Source organism: Podarcis tiliguerta (assembly GCF_965153285.1).
Source record: "Podarcis tiliguerta genome assembly, chromosome: 13".
NCBI lineage: Eukaryota > Metazoa > Chordata > Lepidosauria > Squamata > Lacertidae > Podarcis > Podarcis tiliguerta.
Window position 1 is genome coordinate 19,174,943 of NC_139546.1, and position 17,623 is coordinate 19,192,565.

General features: G+C 48.1%; 1 protein-coding gene and 1 long non-coding RNA gene across 3 annotated transcripts in view; both read left to right on the forward strand.

Moving 5' to 3' along the window:
- LOC310661902 overlaps positions 1-17,623 on the forward strand; it is a 150,450-nt gene that overhangs the window by 79,350 nt on the left and 53,477 nt on the right. The window lies entirely within an intron of this gene.
- The window catches only part of PPP1R9B (protein phosphatase 1 regulatory subunit 9B), a 75,957-nt gene that overhangs the window by 46,798 nt on the left and 11,536 nt on the right, over positions 1-17,623 (forward strand). For both annotated transcript variants that reach the window (XM_083408387.1, XM_083408386.1), the window contains exons 5-8: positions 1,229-1,333; positions 7,165-7,300; positions 10,435-10,587; positions 15,014-15,067. In XM_083408387.1, coding sequence (XP_083264513.1) covers positions 1,229-1,333; positions 7,165-7,300; positions 10,435-10,587; positions 15,014-15,067 — 448 coding nt within the window. The remainder of the gene's footprint in view (positions 1-1,228; positions 1,334-7,164; positions 7,301-10,434; positions 10,588-15,013; positions 15,068-17,623) is intronic.

Consider the following 17,623-nt stretch of genomic DNA (forward strand, 5'->3'; position numbering starts at 1 on the left):
TTTTTGCTTTTTTTACCTCTGGTCAAACAATGTGTGGACGCCACCTGCTCTCTTCTAAAACTGACCTGCCTGGGTTTTCTTTTCCACCTGCTCATCTGCTTTTTTATTTTGCTTCTCTGTTTAATCTTGGAAAAAAGTAGTGTTTCTCTTTTCCCGTGGAAATTACTTGTTGAGGCCTATGCAGGCTCATCCAGACCGCCCCCTCTAACAAGAGTGTCCCGGTGGCGGCAATTCTGCCTTTGCATTGTGAACTGTAGTGGCATGAATGCAAAGAGCGATAGAAATGTCCTTCTCAGTACCTTAAAGTCACACAGAGAGAGAGAGCTGTGTATGGGGATTGGGTGAGTGTGTGTGTGTTATAGTGAAAAAAAATGTTGGTTTTGAACAGAGGAGAGCAAATATTACCTTGGGCAAGTCATGTCGCGATGTTGCATTCTAACTTACTGGCAACTAAGTAAGAGAGTATGAAGCCCTTCATATATGGGAAAGTGTTTAAGAACTGATTGATAAAAAATAACCGCAGTATTGCAGATTGATTTAAAAAACCCCACGTCTTCTATTTTCTCCACAAATGAGAACGTGGCCATCTTCCATGATGCTCGCTGGGTTTTAAAAATACAGTGGTACCTCAGTTTTCGAACCATCTCCGTTGACGAACGTTTCGGTTTTCGAATGCTGAAAACCCGGAAGTAAATGCTTCCGTTTTCGAATGTGCCTCAGGAGTCGAACGGCTTCTGCTGCGTGTTTTTCAGTTTTCCCAATTGAATTTGCAGACAGCCAACTTTGTGCCTTGGTTTCCGAACGTTTTGGAACTTGGAATGGTCTTCCAGAATGGGTTACAGTGGTACCTCAGGTTGCAGACGCTTCAGGTTACAGACTCTGCTAACCCAGAAATAGTACCTCAGGTTAAGAACTTTGCTTCAGGATGAGAACAGAAATTGTGCTCCGGCGGCGTGGCAGCAGCAGGAGGCCCCATTAGCTAAAGTGTTACCTCAGGTTAAGAACAGTTTCAGGTTAAGAACGAACCTCCAGAACAAATTAAGTTTGTAACCAGAGGTACCACTGTACGTTCGAAAACCTAGGTGCCGCTGTATATGCAAGTTTGGCACAGATGTGCTTTCCGATAGCTAAAGAATGCAGAAGGCCTCTACTTTGGCTTTGTGCACATATATATTACAACTGAATGGTCAGTCCCCTTCTAACTTTCTCCATCCTTTTTCTCCCTCAGGATCCAGGTAAACGACCTTATCGTCGAGGTGGATGGCACCAGTCTGGTGGGTGTGACCCAAAGCTTTGCTGCCTCCGTGCTGAGGAATACCAAGGGTAGAGTCCGGTAGGGGAACGGTGTGCACCCCAGTTTTGTGATGGGACCAGAATTTGTTTTGTTTGTCTGTCTGGGGAAAAAACCAAAACCACATATAGAGAAGAGCGGAAGTATTGCCTCAGAGAGAGCTCTCTGATGCATCGTGGGAAAATGTTCTCGGAGCAGTCATTTTGTTTGCCGTGAAATGGTTGTGGGTGTAAGATGGCAGCTGAAAGGTTTTCCTAGCAGCCATGGTACTGCTGCTTCTGCTTATTTATGTAGAGTTGGGCAGATATAGAACTGTATTGCCTTGGTGAGTTCCTTACATCAAGGGGCTACCTTCTTAATGGTCCACTGCAGATATTTCTTGCTCCCAATTGAAGTTAGAATGCTCTGTGTGTGAAGCAACACCAACAGAAATGCATAGGAATGGATTTTAAAACCATATAAAGCAGGCAAGGTTAGAAGCTCACTTGCATTGCAGCGCTTTCAGCTAATCATGCCAAAGAGTATAAAAGAACCTAGACGATGATGACATTTCTTCCCCCCTGGCAGAGTTCACATCTTTTCCTTTTCTTCTTTCCTCTGGAGGGGCTACCGAGTTTCTAAATGCCTTCTGCCAGACACAAGGGCAACAGATGGAGGCTTTTCCTGTTAAATTGCTACCTGCCACTTAGCTGCTGTTGTTCTCGTTGTTGTTTTCAAGGCGCTAAAATGTAGCTTGAAGGCTCCCTTTTTGTTGTGGCATTTTGAAAGCAGAGAACAAGCTGCCCAGGGTTAAAAACAGAGGAAGAGGCAGGGGCAGCTGTGTCTGTTAAGTTTGTGATACACAGAAGTTCAACTGGTTTGGCTTTTCCCCATCGTGGCTATATGGTGGGAGACATCCAGCACCTTTGGAATTTCTGCTTAATATGCTGTCTTTTAAAGGTACATTTCTTTTAAATGAATATTTCAAAGCATATTCTCAGCGGGTACTTGTACCTGCATGTAAAAGCCTACTTCAGTTCTGACAGGAGGCAGGTTTCAAATCTGCATCTCAGCCCCTTAAAGTCCTGGTTCAACACTCCTCATTTCATTTCCTGGTCAAGTGGGCTCTCCTCACTTTTGCTGTTCCTTCCAGGTCTGAGTGCCTAATTCGTTTCTCCTTTTTCCTGCCTCTCTGGCAAATCTCCCTCAACCTCAACAGAAAGTTAAATGTTGCCTGACGTTCTGCCAATTTGATAGCATTACTTGAAGAGCCAGAGGGGAACCAAGGTTCTGAAACACTTATTCTTTATAAACTCTTGTATGTTAAGAGGACACGTACTGGCTAAATTCGCACATCGCAGTGAGTGAGGATTTCAGACCCGCCATGTCTCCCTATTTTCCAGGGACAGTCTCAGATTTACAGAAGCCACCACAGTTTCTGATCTTATCCCAGAATGTCCCGCTTTTCCTTAGGACGTCCCTATTTTCATCAGAGAAATGTTGAAGGGGACACCTCTGTTTTCATCAGAGAAATGTTGGAGGGTACGGAATAGGAAGTCCCTATTTTCACCGGGAAAAATGTTGGAGGGTATGGGATTTCTGACTTCACTGAAAAAGCACGCAGGCCATTGGCTGGTTTGGGACCAACAGATAGGGACCCTGCATTCATACATCACGCAAAGCTGGCCCCTTTGGGTTCATCACTTGAATTAACACGCTGCTCTTTTGCAGTAAACCACGACATGCAAACCCATGATGTGAGAATGGCAGGTTTTTTTTACTTCTCTACTGCCCCTCAGAATTGATGCTTTTGAATTATGGTGTTGGAGGAGACTCTTGAGAGTCCCATGGACTGCAAGGAGATCAAACCTCTCCATTCTTAAGGAAATCAGCCCTGAGTGCTCACTGTAAAGACATATCCTGAAGCTGAGGCTACAATACTTTGGTCACCTCATGAGAAGAGAAGACTCCCTGGAAAAGACCCTGATGTTGGGAAAGATGGAGGGCACAAGGAGAAGGGGATGACAGAGGACGAGATGGTTGGACAGTGTTCTCGAAGCTACCAGCATGAGTTTGACCAAACTGCGGGAGGCAGTGAAAGACAGGAGTGCCTGGCGTGCTCTGGTCCATGGGGTCATGAAGGGTCGGACACGACTAAACGACTAAACAACAACAACAACAATAAAGAACAAAAGAGGTTACACACCCCCACCGCCTGTCTATTTTAAATCATTAGTATTTTTATATTAATTTCCCTTTCTTATCATCTTGCACGTGTAACTTTTCTTTCTCTCCCCCCCCCCCGATAATTTTTATTTGATTTTACAAACTTGAAACACCAGGAGTGCCTGGCGTGCTCTGGTCCATGGGGTCATGAAGGGTCGGACACGACTAAACGACTAAACAACAACAACAACAATAAAGAACAAAAGAGGTTACACACCCCCACCGCCTGTCTATTTTAAATCATTAGTATTTTTATATTAATTTCCCTTTCTTATCATCTTGCACGTGTAACTTTTCTTTCTCTCCCCCCCCCCCCCCGATAATTTTTATTTGATTTTACAAACTTGAAACACCAGGAGTGCCTGGTGTGCTCTTGTCCATGGAGTCACAAAGAGTCGGACATGACTAAATGACTAAACAACAACAACAACAACTGCCCCTCACTCTCACCACCAACTCGGCGCTCCTTTTCACCTTCAAAATCTCCGAATCCTAACCCTGCCATCAAGCAAGGAAAAGGGGAGGGAGAGAAAAGAAAGCGAGATTAGCATTGCGTTAGCACAGCAACGAAAGGCACCCACTAAACCTCCTTGCTTGGCCTGTTTTTCACTCCACCCAGTTATTCGTATATCTCTATTTCCACAGCTCTGGCCCAGCAGTGCCCAGAGAACTGCAAACGGAAGGGCGTCTGCAAACAGGCCTTTGGCTTCCTAGAAAATGGGCAGTGGCTGGCAGCATTGCCCAGCCAGCATTTGGTTCCATTTTAAACTGGGGAGCAGTGCCCATTGCACCCCAGAATGCGCCCCGATGCAGCATGGGAAAGTGTCCAATGTCATGCCCGTTTTATTATTTCCTACGAAACGAAACAAGGGTTCGGTTCAATGGAAATGTGTATATATGCGTGTGAGGGAGACCATAGGGCTGTGGGCTGTTGAATTATCCTGTCAGCTGTGGTTCTTCTGTTTTTGTCCCTTTTATCTATACGGCTGCCTCTGTGCCCCCCCCCTTCTCTCTCTTTTAAATCTCACCAGAGGCATTTGGCCTGACTTTTCCTGGCAGCATTAAGAATGAGAGGTTTGGCCCCATCCCAGGATCCTTGCGTCGGTGGTTTTTGAAAGAATGGAAATCAAGCCAGAAAACCTCTCTCACACTCGCTCTGTCACACACACACACACACAGAGGGGGGGCACATATGGGCCCTCCCTGGTTCCTTCAACAAAAAGGGCGGTGCAGTTTTTTGGGGGGGTTACACCTAGAACCTAACCCATTCCTCCGAGATTTGAGTGCTGATCGGTTCCCAAGCGATGGGAACCTCAACTACGAGAATGTGTTGCTAGGCAACTAGTTTCTCCATACTCCACAGGCACCATTCTGCCTTCCCAGATAGAAAGGCTCTGTTAACCAGTTAAAGGATTTGGTAATCTGTTAAACTGGTGCTCCGACCCATATTTTTTTTATCACTGCTAAAAAAACCACATACGCACACACCCCTTGACACTGTGCCGCGTGAACTCTGTGCAACCTGACCCATGCCTAAATGTCACTTTCGGGAAACAAGCGTTAGCAAACCTTCCAGAAAATAAGACCATCTCATGGATGTTGAATAGAATGTCCTTTCCCCCCGGGGATGCAGGTTATGTCACTTCCTCTCATCTAGAAGTCCTAGTCCTGATCCCATTTGGGAGCAGGCTACTGGATGTAGTAAGGGACGCAGGTGGCGCTGTGGGTTGAACCACAGAGCCTAGGACTTGCCGATCAGAAGGTTGGTGGTTCAAATCCCCGCGACGGGGTGAGCTCCCATTACTCGGTCCCTGCTCCTGCCAACCTAGCAGTTCGAAAGCACATCAAAGTTAAAGTAGATAAATAGGTACCACTCTGGCGGGAAGGTAAACGGCATTTCTCTGTGTTGCTCTGGTTCGTCAGAAGCGGCTTAGTCATGCTGGCAACATGACCAGCTGTACGCTGGCTCCCTCGGCCAATATAGCGAGATGAGCGCCGCAACCCCAGAGTCGTCCACGACTGGACCTAATGGTCAGGGGTCCCTTTACCAACTGGTTGTAGTAGCTGCCCACTTGGGAAAGAAACGCACTCTGTGCATGCTCAGGGGCGCTCATCTTTATACTTTCCCCATCGCAACCAGTTTCTGAGCCTTGTCGTTGAACATCGCTTGCAGGCACGGGCTGTGGCAGGCCTCAGGCTAAGACCAGGCTCCGGAAATCTGTATGGCTTTCTGGTTCTGTATCCATGGGACATATACATATACCCACGACCTCCTTGGTTAGTTGATTGCAACAACTCTCTCTCTCCCACCCCCCCAAGCCTAAAAACAATGGGTAGCAACTTGTCAAATAGTAGGGACCCAACAGATACAACAAGAAAGATTTGTTTATTTATATACTGCTCTTAATTTTTAAAAACCCCAAAGCAGAAGATCTGTCTAGCTCAGCCTTTCTCAACCTGTGGGTCCCCAGATGTTGTTGAACTACAACTCCCATCACCCCTAGCTAGCAAGGCCAGAGCTCAGGGATGATGGGAGCTGTAGTCCAACAACATCTGGGGACCCACAGGTTGAGAACCGCTGCTCTAGAGCATGGGTAGGCAAACTAAGGCTCGGGGGCTGGATTAGGCCCATGCACTTTCTAAATCTGGCCCGCGGATGGTCCAGGAATCAGTGTGTTTTATACATGAGTAGAATGTGTCCTTTTATTTAAAATGCATCTCTGGGTTATTTGTGGGGCCTGCCTTATGTTTTTACATGAGTAGAATGTGTGCTTTTATTTAAAATGCATCTCTGGGTTATTTGTGGGGCATAGGAATTTGTTCATTTTTCCCCCTTCAAAATATAGGCCAGCCCCCCACAAGGTCTGAGGGACAGTAGACTGGCCCCTTGCTGAAAAAGTTTGCTGACCCCTGGTCTAGAGGACTGTGGCAGTGGGACCTCCCAATTGTTAGTGGATAGTGGCTCTGGCTGGAGGGGTTTTTAACCCTTTGGCATGATTTCCTCAACCAAAATCCCACACACCCAAAGGTGCCATAAGTCCTGCTGTGGGAGAAAGACAGGCACAATACAATATCTATATCCCCCCCCCCCCCCAAGTTGGAACTTAGGTAGTGAGAGAGTTAGATGAGGGGAAATGAAGAAGAATTAACCTCCCCTCCCTCATCGGCAACACTCTCCCGATCAAAATCAGGGAGCTCTGGCAACTGTTTTCAAGTTTAAAAATGCCAAAATATCTAATCACATATTCCTCCACAGCGCAGCTATTATAGCATAGCTGTCAACTTTTCCCTTTTCTTGCAAGAAATCCTATTCAGAATAAGGGAATTTCCCTTAAAAAAAAAAGGAAAACGTTGACATCTATGTATTATAGCCTTCAAAAATGGTGGCCGGGAAGGCCTTCCACTTCGTGGGATGAGGGGACTTCAGTCCTCGGCGTACTTCCTTGTCCTCCTTGCATGTCCGAAGAAGAATTGATTGCACAAAATAAGCAAAGCCGTTCCAATTGTATCACGGCTCAGAAACTGATTGTACTGGGATCTTTTTGAGCCCAGTGCATATATGTGTGTATATATATATAGCCTGGCCGCATAACTCCTGGTGTGTTGACCCACTTCTTTGAGATCCATACTCTTATCCCCCTCTCTCCCACCTCTTTCATTTTCCTTAGGTTCCTGATTGGGAGAGAGAAGCCGGGCGAGCAGAGCGAGGTGGCTCAACTCATCCAACAGACGCTGGAGCAGGAACGATGGCAGCGGGAAATGATGGAGCAGAGGTATACCCAGTACACGGAGGAGGACGAAGAAGTAAGTGGGACGAGTTTCTCTCAGCCTGTTGGGGAGTGGAGGAAAAGGACACGGCGCCCCGATTCCCCTCCTCGTTCCTCTTGTCAGCACTCTGAACATAAAGGAGAGCCATAGGACGTTGTGGTTCGCTTGCTGACTCTTTGTGATGGTCTCCCAGAGGCTACGTTTTTGGCTGAAACCGAGGCCTGCTCCGGACAAATTCTTTTCATTGTGCATTCATTGTGCTGTTATTGGGGCGGCCCTGCACAGTCCCGCTTTCAATACCGCTCTGTGCATGGCAGAGGTTTTGGCACAGTCATGAAGTTTCCTTTCCGATCGGCGCATTTCCTGTCACTTTTCATACCACAGGTGTTCTGAGGGGGCTTTTTCGTTTGGTCCCGGCTTCTGTCGCTCTGTAGCCTCTTCAAACAGCAGCAATGTGGCTGCACTTGGGGAGCAACTAAAAAAGCAGGGTGGTGCGTGAATGGTCCAGCATAAATCCGCCATTAATGCACTATTATTGCGTCAAGGACATGTTGCGAAATGAGAAATAAAAAGCCACAAAATGCCAGTCAGGAGGGGCCCTGAATAAAGAAACAGAACAAATCGATAGCATCAAGCCTTGCCTATCTTTTCGCACACAATTGGAGCCCTTCTTAAGTTCCTAGTCCTTCTTTAAAGTTGTCTGCTGTCTCCTCCTTCATCTCCCCTTCCATGCCTCCTCCGTGCCTCTCCCTTCCCATCCCTCTGCCCTGTTGCTCCTTGTGCCCGGAAGAGCAGCCTTCCATCCCTAGCCTATTCTTCCAGCCACTTCCCTCTTTCCCACCCTCTCTCTGTCTCTCCCCCTCCCCAATTTTTTTGTAAGCTGACTGCCAAAAGTGCCCTTCGTCCCTTCTTCCACTCATATTCCCAGGCCTCTTGTCATGCTTGCTACCCATGTCCGAAACCAGTCTTTGGGGGGGGGGGGGATAATATTTCAGATTCCCGTGTGCCATCCTTAAATGGGTAAGCTTTGGTGGTAGCTGAGAATTACTTTTGTCTCCAGCGGAGTCCAATGTAGATGTGCTAGAGGGTTCGCAACCATCTCTGCCAATCAGGGTTGTCTTAAGCATATGTGGCGCCGGGGTGCAAAGATCCGCCCAGCGCACCCCACCCCCAGTTTGCCCAGTCCCAGGCACATAGGAGGCCGGAGCCGGCTGGCCACCTCAGCATCTCGCTAGCTTGCTAGCCCCCAAACTCGCAGCGCAGAGCTGCCTGCAGCAGAAGAGCCCACCGCGGTGCTCCGACCGATGGGTGGGCTCTTCCCCGGTCTCAGCTCTCGGGCCCCGGACTCTCGGCCTGGCATCCCTGAGAGCCCGGCGCCCGGGTGCCCCGCACCCCTAGCACCTATGGGTAACATGGCCCTGCTTCCAGTCATCACAAAATCCTGTAGCACATTACATTTCAGATTGTTTGCTGTAAGGCCTAGGTCAGCATGAGGTTAACTGTCTCGGGGTAAGCAAACCAAAGTGCATTCTGCTTTTGACAATATAGTGGTACCTCAGGTTACAGACGCTTCAGGTTACAGACTCTGCTAACCCAGAAATAGTACCTCGGGTTAAGAATAGAAATTGTGCGGGCGCAGCAGGAGGCCCCATTAGCTAAAGTGGTACCTCAGGTTAAGAACAGTTTCAAGTTAAGAACGGACCTTCAGAACAAATTAGGTTCTTAACCCCAGGTACCACTGTACCTGCTAACAGAAGGCAGGTCTGTCATTGGCTATTGACCATGAGAGCTAAGAATGGAACCTCCATTCCCAACTGCAGGATACCTGCTAGGTACAAACAATATAGAGAATTGCTTTCTCCACTGAACCAGCCTGTTGGAAGTTTCATGGAGGTCCCTGGCTTGCCACGGTTGGAGACAGGGGAACAATCAGCCTTCTTTCTTGTATCAAGACATTGAGTACCAAAGGAATATTTCTGCTGGAGATCATAGAAGGGCCATTGGTGTCTCTTCCTCTGGCTACTCCTAATGTTTTAAGCCTGCTGCGTTTATGTGTATGGTTTCAGGCATTCAATGCTGGGAGAGAGGAAGTACAAGCAAGCTCCACTTGCTGTTTTTACATGGTAACATTTGAAAAGAGAGTGGCTTTGGGAAGATGTGCAAGTCCCCTGGTGTGGAATTAGCTTGTACATTTCCTCCACGCATCCCTTTTCGGTATTACTCGAGCCATGTGAAAACTGAAAGCATGACTCACTTTTACATCTCTCTCTCTTTGTTAAGTTTCCAGACGCGTAGCTGTGTAAAGTCTGTTTTGCAGCAAAAACAGCAAAGCGTATTTGTGGTGCCTTAAAGACTCAACTAGTGCATTGTGGCACAAGTTTTCGTAGACTGTACAGTCATACCTCAGGTTGAATATGCTTCATGTTGAGCGGGTTTGAGTTGCGCTCCGCAGCAACCCGGAAGTAACAGAGTGTGTTACTTCCGGGTTTCGCCGCTCGCACATGCACAGACACTCAAAATGACATCACGCGCAGAAGGGGCAAAAAGCGACAAGCACGTGCACAGACGTGCCGTCACTAGTTATGTTTGCTTCTGGATGCGAACGGGGCTCCGGAACGGATCCCGTTTGTATCCAGAGGCACCACTGTAGTCCAATCAAAGCAGAATAGAGTGGTATTTCAGGTTAAGAACTTAATTCGTTCCGGAGGTCCGTACTTAACCTGAAACTGTTCTTACCCTGAAGCACCACTTTAGCTAATGGGGCCTCTTGCTGCTGCCACGCTGCCGGAGCCCGATTTCTGTTCTTATCCTGAAGCAAAGTTCTTAACCTGAAGCACTATTTCTGGGTTGGTGGAGTGTGTAACCTGAAGCGTATTTAACCTGAAGCATATGTAACCCGAGGTACCACTGTAAGCACAAATCTGGCATCAGAAGTGGCAAGGCTTGACGGCATTGCTGATGTGGGATTTATAACCAACAACAAAGCGAATACAAAAGCTTATGGCATAATGATTACCTTGGTTTTTAAGGTTCCACAAGACCTTTTGCTGTTTCCCCCTCTTCCTGGGTCTCAGGGCGCTATCTGAACACACACTTGGTTCTGTCCAGCATTGATGTTACCGTAGCTTTAAAAGCCGAACCATAAAGCTTGCCTGTTTTGCAATTTGCAGACGGGTGAATACGCCACAGACGAAGACGAGGAAATGAGCCCAATGTTCCCCAGCAGCGAGATGGCCATTGAGGTCTTTGAGCTGGCTGAAAACGAAGACATGCTGTCTCCAGTTGAGATGGACCCCGAAAAGCTGGTGCATAAATTTAAGGAGGTAAGGAAAGGACGGGACGCGGGTGGCGCTGTGGGTAAAAGCCTCAGCGCCTAGGGCTTGCCGATCGAAAGGTCGGCGGTTCGAATCCCCGTGGCGGGGTGCACTCCCGTTGTTCGGTCCCAGCGCCTGCCAACCTAGCAATTCGAAAGCACTCCCGGGTGCAAGTAGATAAATAGGGACCGCTTACTAGTGGGAAGGTAAATGGCGTTTCCGTGTGCGGCTCTGGCTCGCCAGAGCAGCGATGTCACGCCGGCCACGTGACCCGGAAGTGTCTGCGGACAGCGCTGGCCCCCGGCCTCTTGAGTGAGATGGGCGCACAACCCTAGAGTCTGTGAAGACTGGCCCGTACGGGCAGGTGTAATGTGATGAACTAATACGTTTAATACTGCAAGGATAAGGAACCCGTAAGCTTTTCAGTGTTGTTGGGCTCCCAGCTCCCATCAGTCTCAGCCAGCAGGAATGTGATGATGCGGAGTGAAGTTCAACAAACTCTAGAAGGCCACATATTCCTCACTTGGGGACCTAAAAGGGATACAGTGGCTTCCGTGGCTGATGGAAGTGTCACATGACTAATGAAAACATCCGTGGAACCTTTCCTTGTTTCTAAGCACACCACAGAAATGACCCCAGCTACCTGCAGCTTAAGGGACGCAGGTGGCACTGTGGGTTAAACCACAGAGCCTAGGACTTGCCGATCAGAAGGTCGGCGGTTCGAATCCCCGTGATGGGTCCCATTGTTCGGTCCCTGCTCCTGCCCACCTAGCAGTTCGAAAGCACGTCAAAGGGCAAGTAGATAAATAGGTACCGCTCTGGCGAGAAGGTAAACGGCGTTTCCATGCGTTGCTCTGGTTCGCCAGAAGCGGCTTAGTCATGCTGGCCACATGACTCGGAAGAGTTTGGATTTGATATCCCGCTTTATCACTACCCGAAGGAGTCTCAAAGCGGCTAACATTCTACTTTCCCTTCCTCCCCCACAACAAACACTCTGTGAGGTGAGTGGGCCTGAGAGACTTCAGAGAAGTGTGACTAGCCCAAGGTCACCCAGCAGCTGCATGTGGAGGAGCGGGGAAGCGAACCCGGTTCCCCAGATTACGAGTCTACCGCTCTTAACCACTACACCACACTGGCTCTCCAGCGAGATGTGTGCCACAACCCCAGAGTCGGCCACGACTGGACCTAATGGTCAGGGTTCCCTTTACCTTTACCTGCAGCTTAGGGAACTGAAAACCTTTGTTCTTTGACTCAAACAAACAGGGAAGGGTGCTGTTTGCTGAGTTGCGGAGGTGGCTGCAGAAGCACTTGAGCACATGGGTTGTGTATATGCGCACTTCGCTTCTCAGAAGGGAGTGGTGGTGCTGGGGAAAGGCAGTTGAATCTGCTAATATATTTTAAACGCATGCAAATTTAACATTGCCCGCAGCTGCACGAATGCCGAGTCTGGGTTTAAAAATAAACATTCTCCAGAAGCAAGAGGGGTGGGAGACCAGAAAAATCAGACTTTGTAATGGATGAGGCACAATTGGCAAAAACCAGGTGAGTCAGTGGCAGGCCACAACTGCCAGCTGATCCCACACTTCCTAGCTCAGGTTAGAGAACCAAGAGGATCCAGGAAGCAGATATGAGGAGTAGAGTGCAGTCTTTAACCGGTTAACTGGCTAGATTAAACAATTAAAAACCTTTCTAACTGACTAAAAAAATGCAGTTTGCTTTTGTGATCACATAGCAGTCACAGTGGCTTGAGATATAGGAGACAGTCACATGAATTCAATTTATTTTCATAGATTTCAGGAAGTGGGAGCAAAGCAGCACTGGAGATTTTTGTGATGGGGGCAAACAGATTTGACAAAAGATACTAACCTTTGGAGTGGGTGGGATTTTCTCCATGGGAATGGTCTAATCTGGGAACAAGGTTGTGCCATGACATGGTCATAGTATCTTCCCAGTCTTGGTTGTTGTTTTTTAAGGATGCCCCTGCAAATGACACACACCCCACACATGTAAAGCGCATGACTTCTCCGCAAAGAATCCTGGGAACCACAGTTTGTTAAAGGTGCTGGGAACTGTAGCACCACGAGGGAGTAAACTACAGTTCCCCAGATCTTTGGGAGAAGCCGTGCTTGGAATGTGTGCCACCTATGTCTGAAGGAGGAACACCATTGGGCTTCTCCTTGTGGCAGTTCTGGCACCCCTTGAACCATAGAAATGTGTTGAAACAGGGAAAGAAGAGAATGGGTTGTCTCGAGCTGCACAGCCCAGCAAGAGGGAATCAGTTAAAACTTCAGGTGGTGAGATGGGAAGGAAACAAGGCCGGTGAGCGTGGAGAGGAAGGAAGTGGCGACGGCCAAGCTGCCACGAGGCTCCTTGTGTTTTATGTGCGGTTTGCGAGAAATCGGGGCCTCTGTGCTTTTCGTATCCCTGGCCCACGGCTGCACGTCTCGGCTGACCCCTTGTGGCCGACGCAGCCCTCTGTTCTTGTCTCTAAGTATAGAGCATAACGCTTGATGGGAGCTGCTCCCCTCCGCTTTTAGCTCAGCTGCGCAGAAACCGCGATGCCACACAGATGCTGCTTGTGTGATACAAGTCTCCTAAAACGGCAGCCCCCTCCATATCCTTGCCAGGGGGAGGAATCCCTTTCAGGCGCCTCGCTGGAGGCTGCTTTGTGCGTAGCTGTTGTGGAAGCTAGCAAACGTTAAGCTCCGTACGTCTGCTGCTTCTTCTTTTTCTCATTTTTTTTTATTGATTTTCACAAAAATTTAAACATACAAACAAACAAATACGCATAAATCATAACCTTATTAAAACTAATCCAATTAACATAGTTAAACGACTTCCTCGTATCCCCCTGGTTGGATTTCAGTTTACAGTGGTACCTCAGGTTACATATGCTTCAGGTTACATATGCTTCAGGTTACAGACTCCGCTAACCCAGAAATAGTGCTTCAGGTTAAGAACTTTGCTTCAGGATGAGAACAGAAATTGTGTTCCGGCGGCGCAGCAGCAGCAGGGGGCCCCATTAGCTAAAGTGGTGCTTCAGGTTAAGAACAGTTTCAGGTTAAGTACAGACCTCTAGAACGAATTAAGTACTTAACCCGAGGTACCACTGTATATCATTTTAACGGTTTTCCAAATCAATATTCTTATAAAATTAACCTGGTCACTTAACATCTTCCTTTCTTCCCAATTCAGTATTAAACATATTATCGCATTACATATTTGAATCCTAAGCCTATCCAGTATTTGCAAGCTTTTCCCAATTAATTTAACTTAATGTATTTAACTAAATAGTCATTAAATTTCGTCCATTCTTCCTGGTACTCCTCCTCCTTCTGGTCAGGGACTCTTCCGGTCAGGTTGGCTAGCTCCGAAAAATCCATCATCTTCATCTGCCATTCTTCCAGTGTTGGTACCTTCTTGCGTTTTCCGTACGTCTGCTTCTGCCCAGCGGCATGTGAGGAAGTTACCCCTTTCCTCCCTCAACCCACCCCCCATAAATATATGGGGCCAAGTGTAATGAACAGCCGCAGGCAGCTCTAACTCTCCCTTGCCGTCTTCTGCAGTGTGTAAGTGGCAATTAAAGACAAGAGAAAGGCAGCCTGGGAGGCGCTAAATTTTAATGTCTCTGCTGCTTCTGTAATGTGGGTAGTGGCCTCTAGTTGACCCTGGAATGTGTGTCAGCAAGCTTTCATTTAGGCACCTAGAATCGAGCCAGCCCCAGTGCTGGCTTGCTGACACGCTGTGCTGGATTTCAAGAGACACACAGACAGAGACACATGGACCAGAGCACGCCAGGCACTTCTGTCTTCCACTGCCTCCCACAGTTTGGTCAAGCTCATGCTGGTAGCTTCGAGAACACTGTCCAACCATCTCGTCCTCTGTCGTCCCCTTCTCCTTGTGCCCTCAATCTTCCCTAACATCAGGGTCTTTTCCAGGGAGTCTTCTCTTCTCATGAGGTGGCCAAAGTATTGGAGTCTCAACTTCAGGATCTGTCCTTCCAGTGAGCACTGAGGGCTGATTTCCTTCAGAATGGAGAGGTTTGGTCTTCTTGCAGTCCATGGGACTCTCAAGAGTCTCCTCCAACACCATAATTCAAAAGCATCAATTCTTCGGCGATCAGCCTTCTTTATGGTCCAGCTCTCACTTCCATACATCACGACTGGGAAAACCATAGCTTTAACCTTTTGTTCTTTAGAGGTAGATGATATTGTTTTGTAAATGTATGGGCAGGAATTGATAAAGCGGCAGCTATTGGATAAAGGGAATGGAATGTAGGGAACAGAGGCTGGATTTACATTTGCTTCTGTCTTCCGCTTTTGACTCTGGCTCCACCCACTGCAGTGGCCCCCGGAAGGCTGCGCAGCTGGGAATGTGGCCCTCAGCCTGGAAAAGATTTCCCCGCCCTGAACTCTCTGTTCTTCTCTTTTGGCAGCTCCAGATCAAGCATGCCGTGACCGAGGCTGAAATACAGCAGCTGAAAAGAAAGGTAAGCTATGAGATCCCTTTCCCTCCCCTTGGAGACTTGCCCAAATCCATGGCTGAGAGTGTTTTCCACAAGCTCTGTAAGAGCTTCTTCTTTTAATAGCGGGGCTATTTTTAATCTGCTTTCGTAGGGTTTGGAGTGGGGCGGCCCTGCCCCACCCTCATGGTCACAATCCCGAGAGTCTTCTCTTGCAAAGATAAAATAGAAACAGCCCCATAAAAGTCACCCTGAGCTTCTTGGGGGAAGGATGAGCCCAAAGCGATGTGCCTGAAATAAAAGGCTTGAATGGATCTAATATTTTGCCAGTTGGTTTGACTGTCCCTACTAGGGATGGTGGAGGAATCCTTATCAATGGAGTTACCGTACTTTTCTGTGTCCAGTCGTACCTCATGTTACGTTTGCTTCATGATGCGTTTGTACAGGTTGCGTCCCGCCACAACCCAGAAGTACCGGAAAGGGTTACTTCTGGGTTTCGCTGCTTGGGCATGCGCAGATGCGCAGAATGACATCATGCGCAGAAGTGGTGAATCGTGACCCGCGCATGCGCAGACATGCCGCTGCTGGTTGCGTTCTATTCATGTGGCGAACGGGCCTCCGGAACGGATCCTGTTCACAACCAGAGGTACCACTGTATTAGATGAGGGGTTTTTTTAATTTAAAAAGTACAGTCGTACCTCGGGTTACATACGCTTCAGGTTACAGACGCTTCAGGTTACAGACTCCGCTAACCCAGAAATAGTACCTCGGGTTAAGAACTTTGCTACAGGATGAGAACAGAAATCGTGCTCCGGCGGCACGGCAGCAGCCCCATTAGCTAAAGTGGTGCTTCAGGTTAAGAACAGTTTCAGGTTAAGAATGGACCTCCAGAACAAATTAAGTACGTAACCAGGGGTACCACTGTATGATAAAAATTGGGGGTCATCTTATACATGGATAATAGTGCACAGGGGGCGACGTGTGATTGGTTGCTGCCACGAGCTGGAGATTGTCAGCCTCAGGTTATTGGTGGCTTCGGCAAGGGCTGGTGTTGATTGGCTGTCGCTGCGGAAATAGGGCGGGTGATTGGCGGCTTCCGCCGGCGTGGGGACAGACGATAGCTAGAGGGTAAGCAACTTTTGGCAATCTACCCTAAAAAAAAACAGCTGAACAATTCTGGACCACCCCCCCCCCCGAACAGCTATGGGCACCCCTCAGCAGCTGTGGGCAATCCTCCCCCCCAAAAAAGCTCAATAACTCTGGGCAATCGCCCCCCCCCCATTTTCTTAATTTGGAGTCCCCAAAAATAGGGGGTGTCTTATACACAGGGGTGTGGTATACACGTGAAATATGGTAATGTGGAGATTTTGGCAGCTCTGACCGCATCAGACCATCAAGTACCTGCTTATTTTCCAACCACTTGGGCGCTGTTGTGTGTGTGCTTAAACAGCTAATTAGATGGAAAACGATACACACACATAAGAATATTATAAGTATAATAGGTCTGGAAAACTCCAGGCAGCACTGCATTTCCATAGCATAATTTTCTAAGCATGAATACTTAAGTGTGTTTTTATGAAGTCGCCTTCACATTTTTATGTGCCATTTAACTTTGGGGAACCTGGAATGCGTCTGCGTTTAGTATGGGTATATCATGCCTATGGTAATGGCATATATAGGGACGCGGGTGGCGCTGTGGGTTAAACCACAGAGCCTAGGACTTGCCAGTCAGAAGGTCGGCAGTTCAAATCCCCGCGACGGAGTGAGCTTCTGTTGCTCGGTCCCTGCTCCTGCCCACCTAGCAGTTCGAAAGCACGTCAAAGTGCAAGTAGATAAATAGGTACTGCTCTGGAGGAAAGTCAACAGTGTTTCCGTACGCTGCTCTGGTTCGCCAGAAGCGGCTTAGTCATGCTGGCCACATGACCCAGAAGCTGTATGCCGGCTCCCTCGGCCAATATAGCGAGATGAGCACCGCAACCCCAGAGTCGGCCACGACTGGACCTAATGGTAAAACCCCTTTACCTTTACTAAAGGCATATATAATGTACGAGAATTATTTGTGTTTTTCGTGGGGGGGGGGGGCAGTAGCTCGCTTCTTAACAAGCTCCAGGAGCAAGAAGGGAAACAGCCATGCATTTAAAGCAAACGAGGAATATTGGGAACAGTAGGGTGCTAAGGGTGCTGGGAACTGTAGCGGTCAATTACAGTTCCCAGGATTCTTTGAGGGGAGCCATGTGCTTTAACTGCATGGTGTGTACACACCATTAGGGAGAAATGTGTGCAGACACAGAGGTTTTTGAAAAATCCCATCCCTTGCCCTGAGCTGCTTAGGTCTGGAGGCCTAAATATGCCAGGGGCCACCCGCAAAGTCCTGGCACCTACCTTTCCGGGAATGCTGCCCAGCCTAGCAAAACTGCCTGGCTTATCTCATCTCACCTCCCATCCTTGCTTGCCAGAAGCACTGTGAGATATACCTGTTTCTGCCAAGAAAAGAGTCCGCAACGAGCATTGAAGGCAGGGTAGATGAAAAATCAATGTTTTTTTAATAAAAAAAATCTGATTATTTTTTTATATTTAAATTGG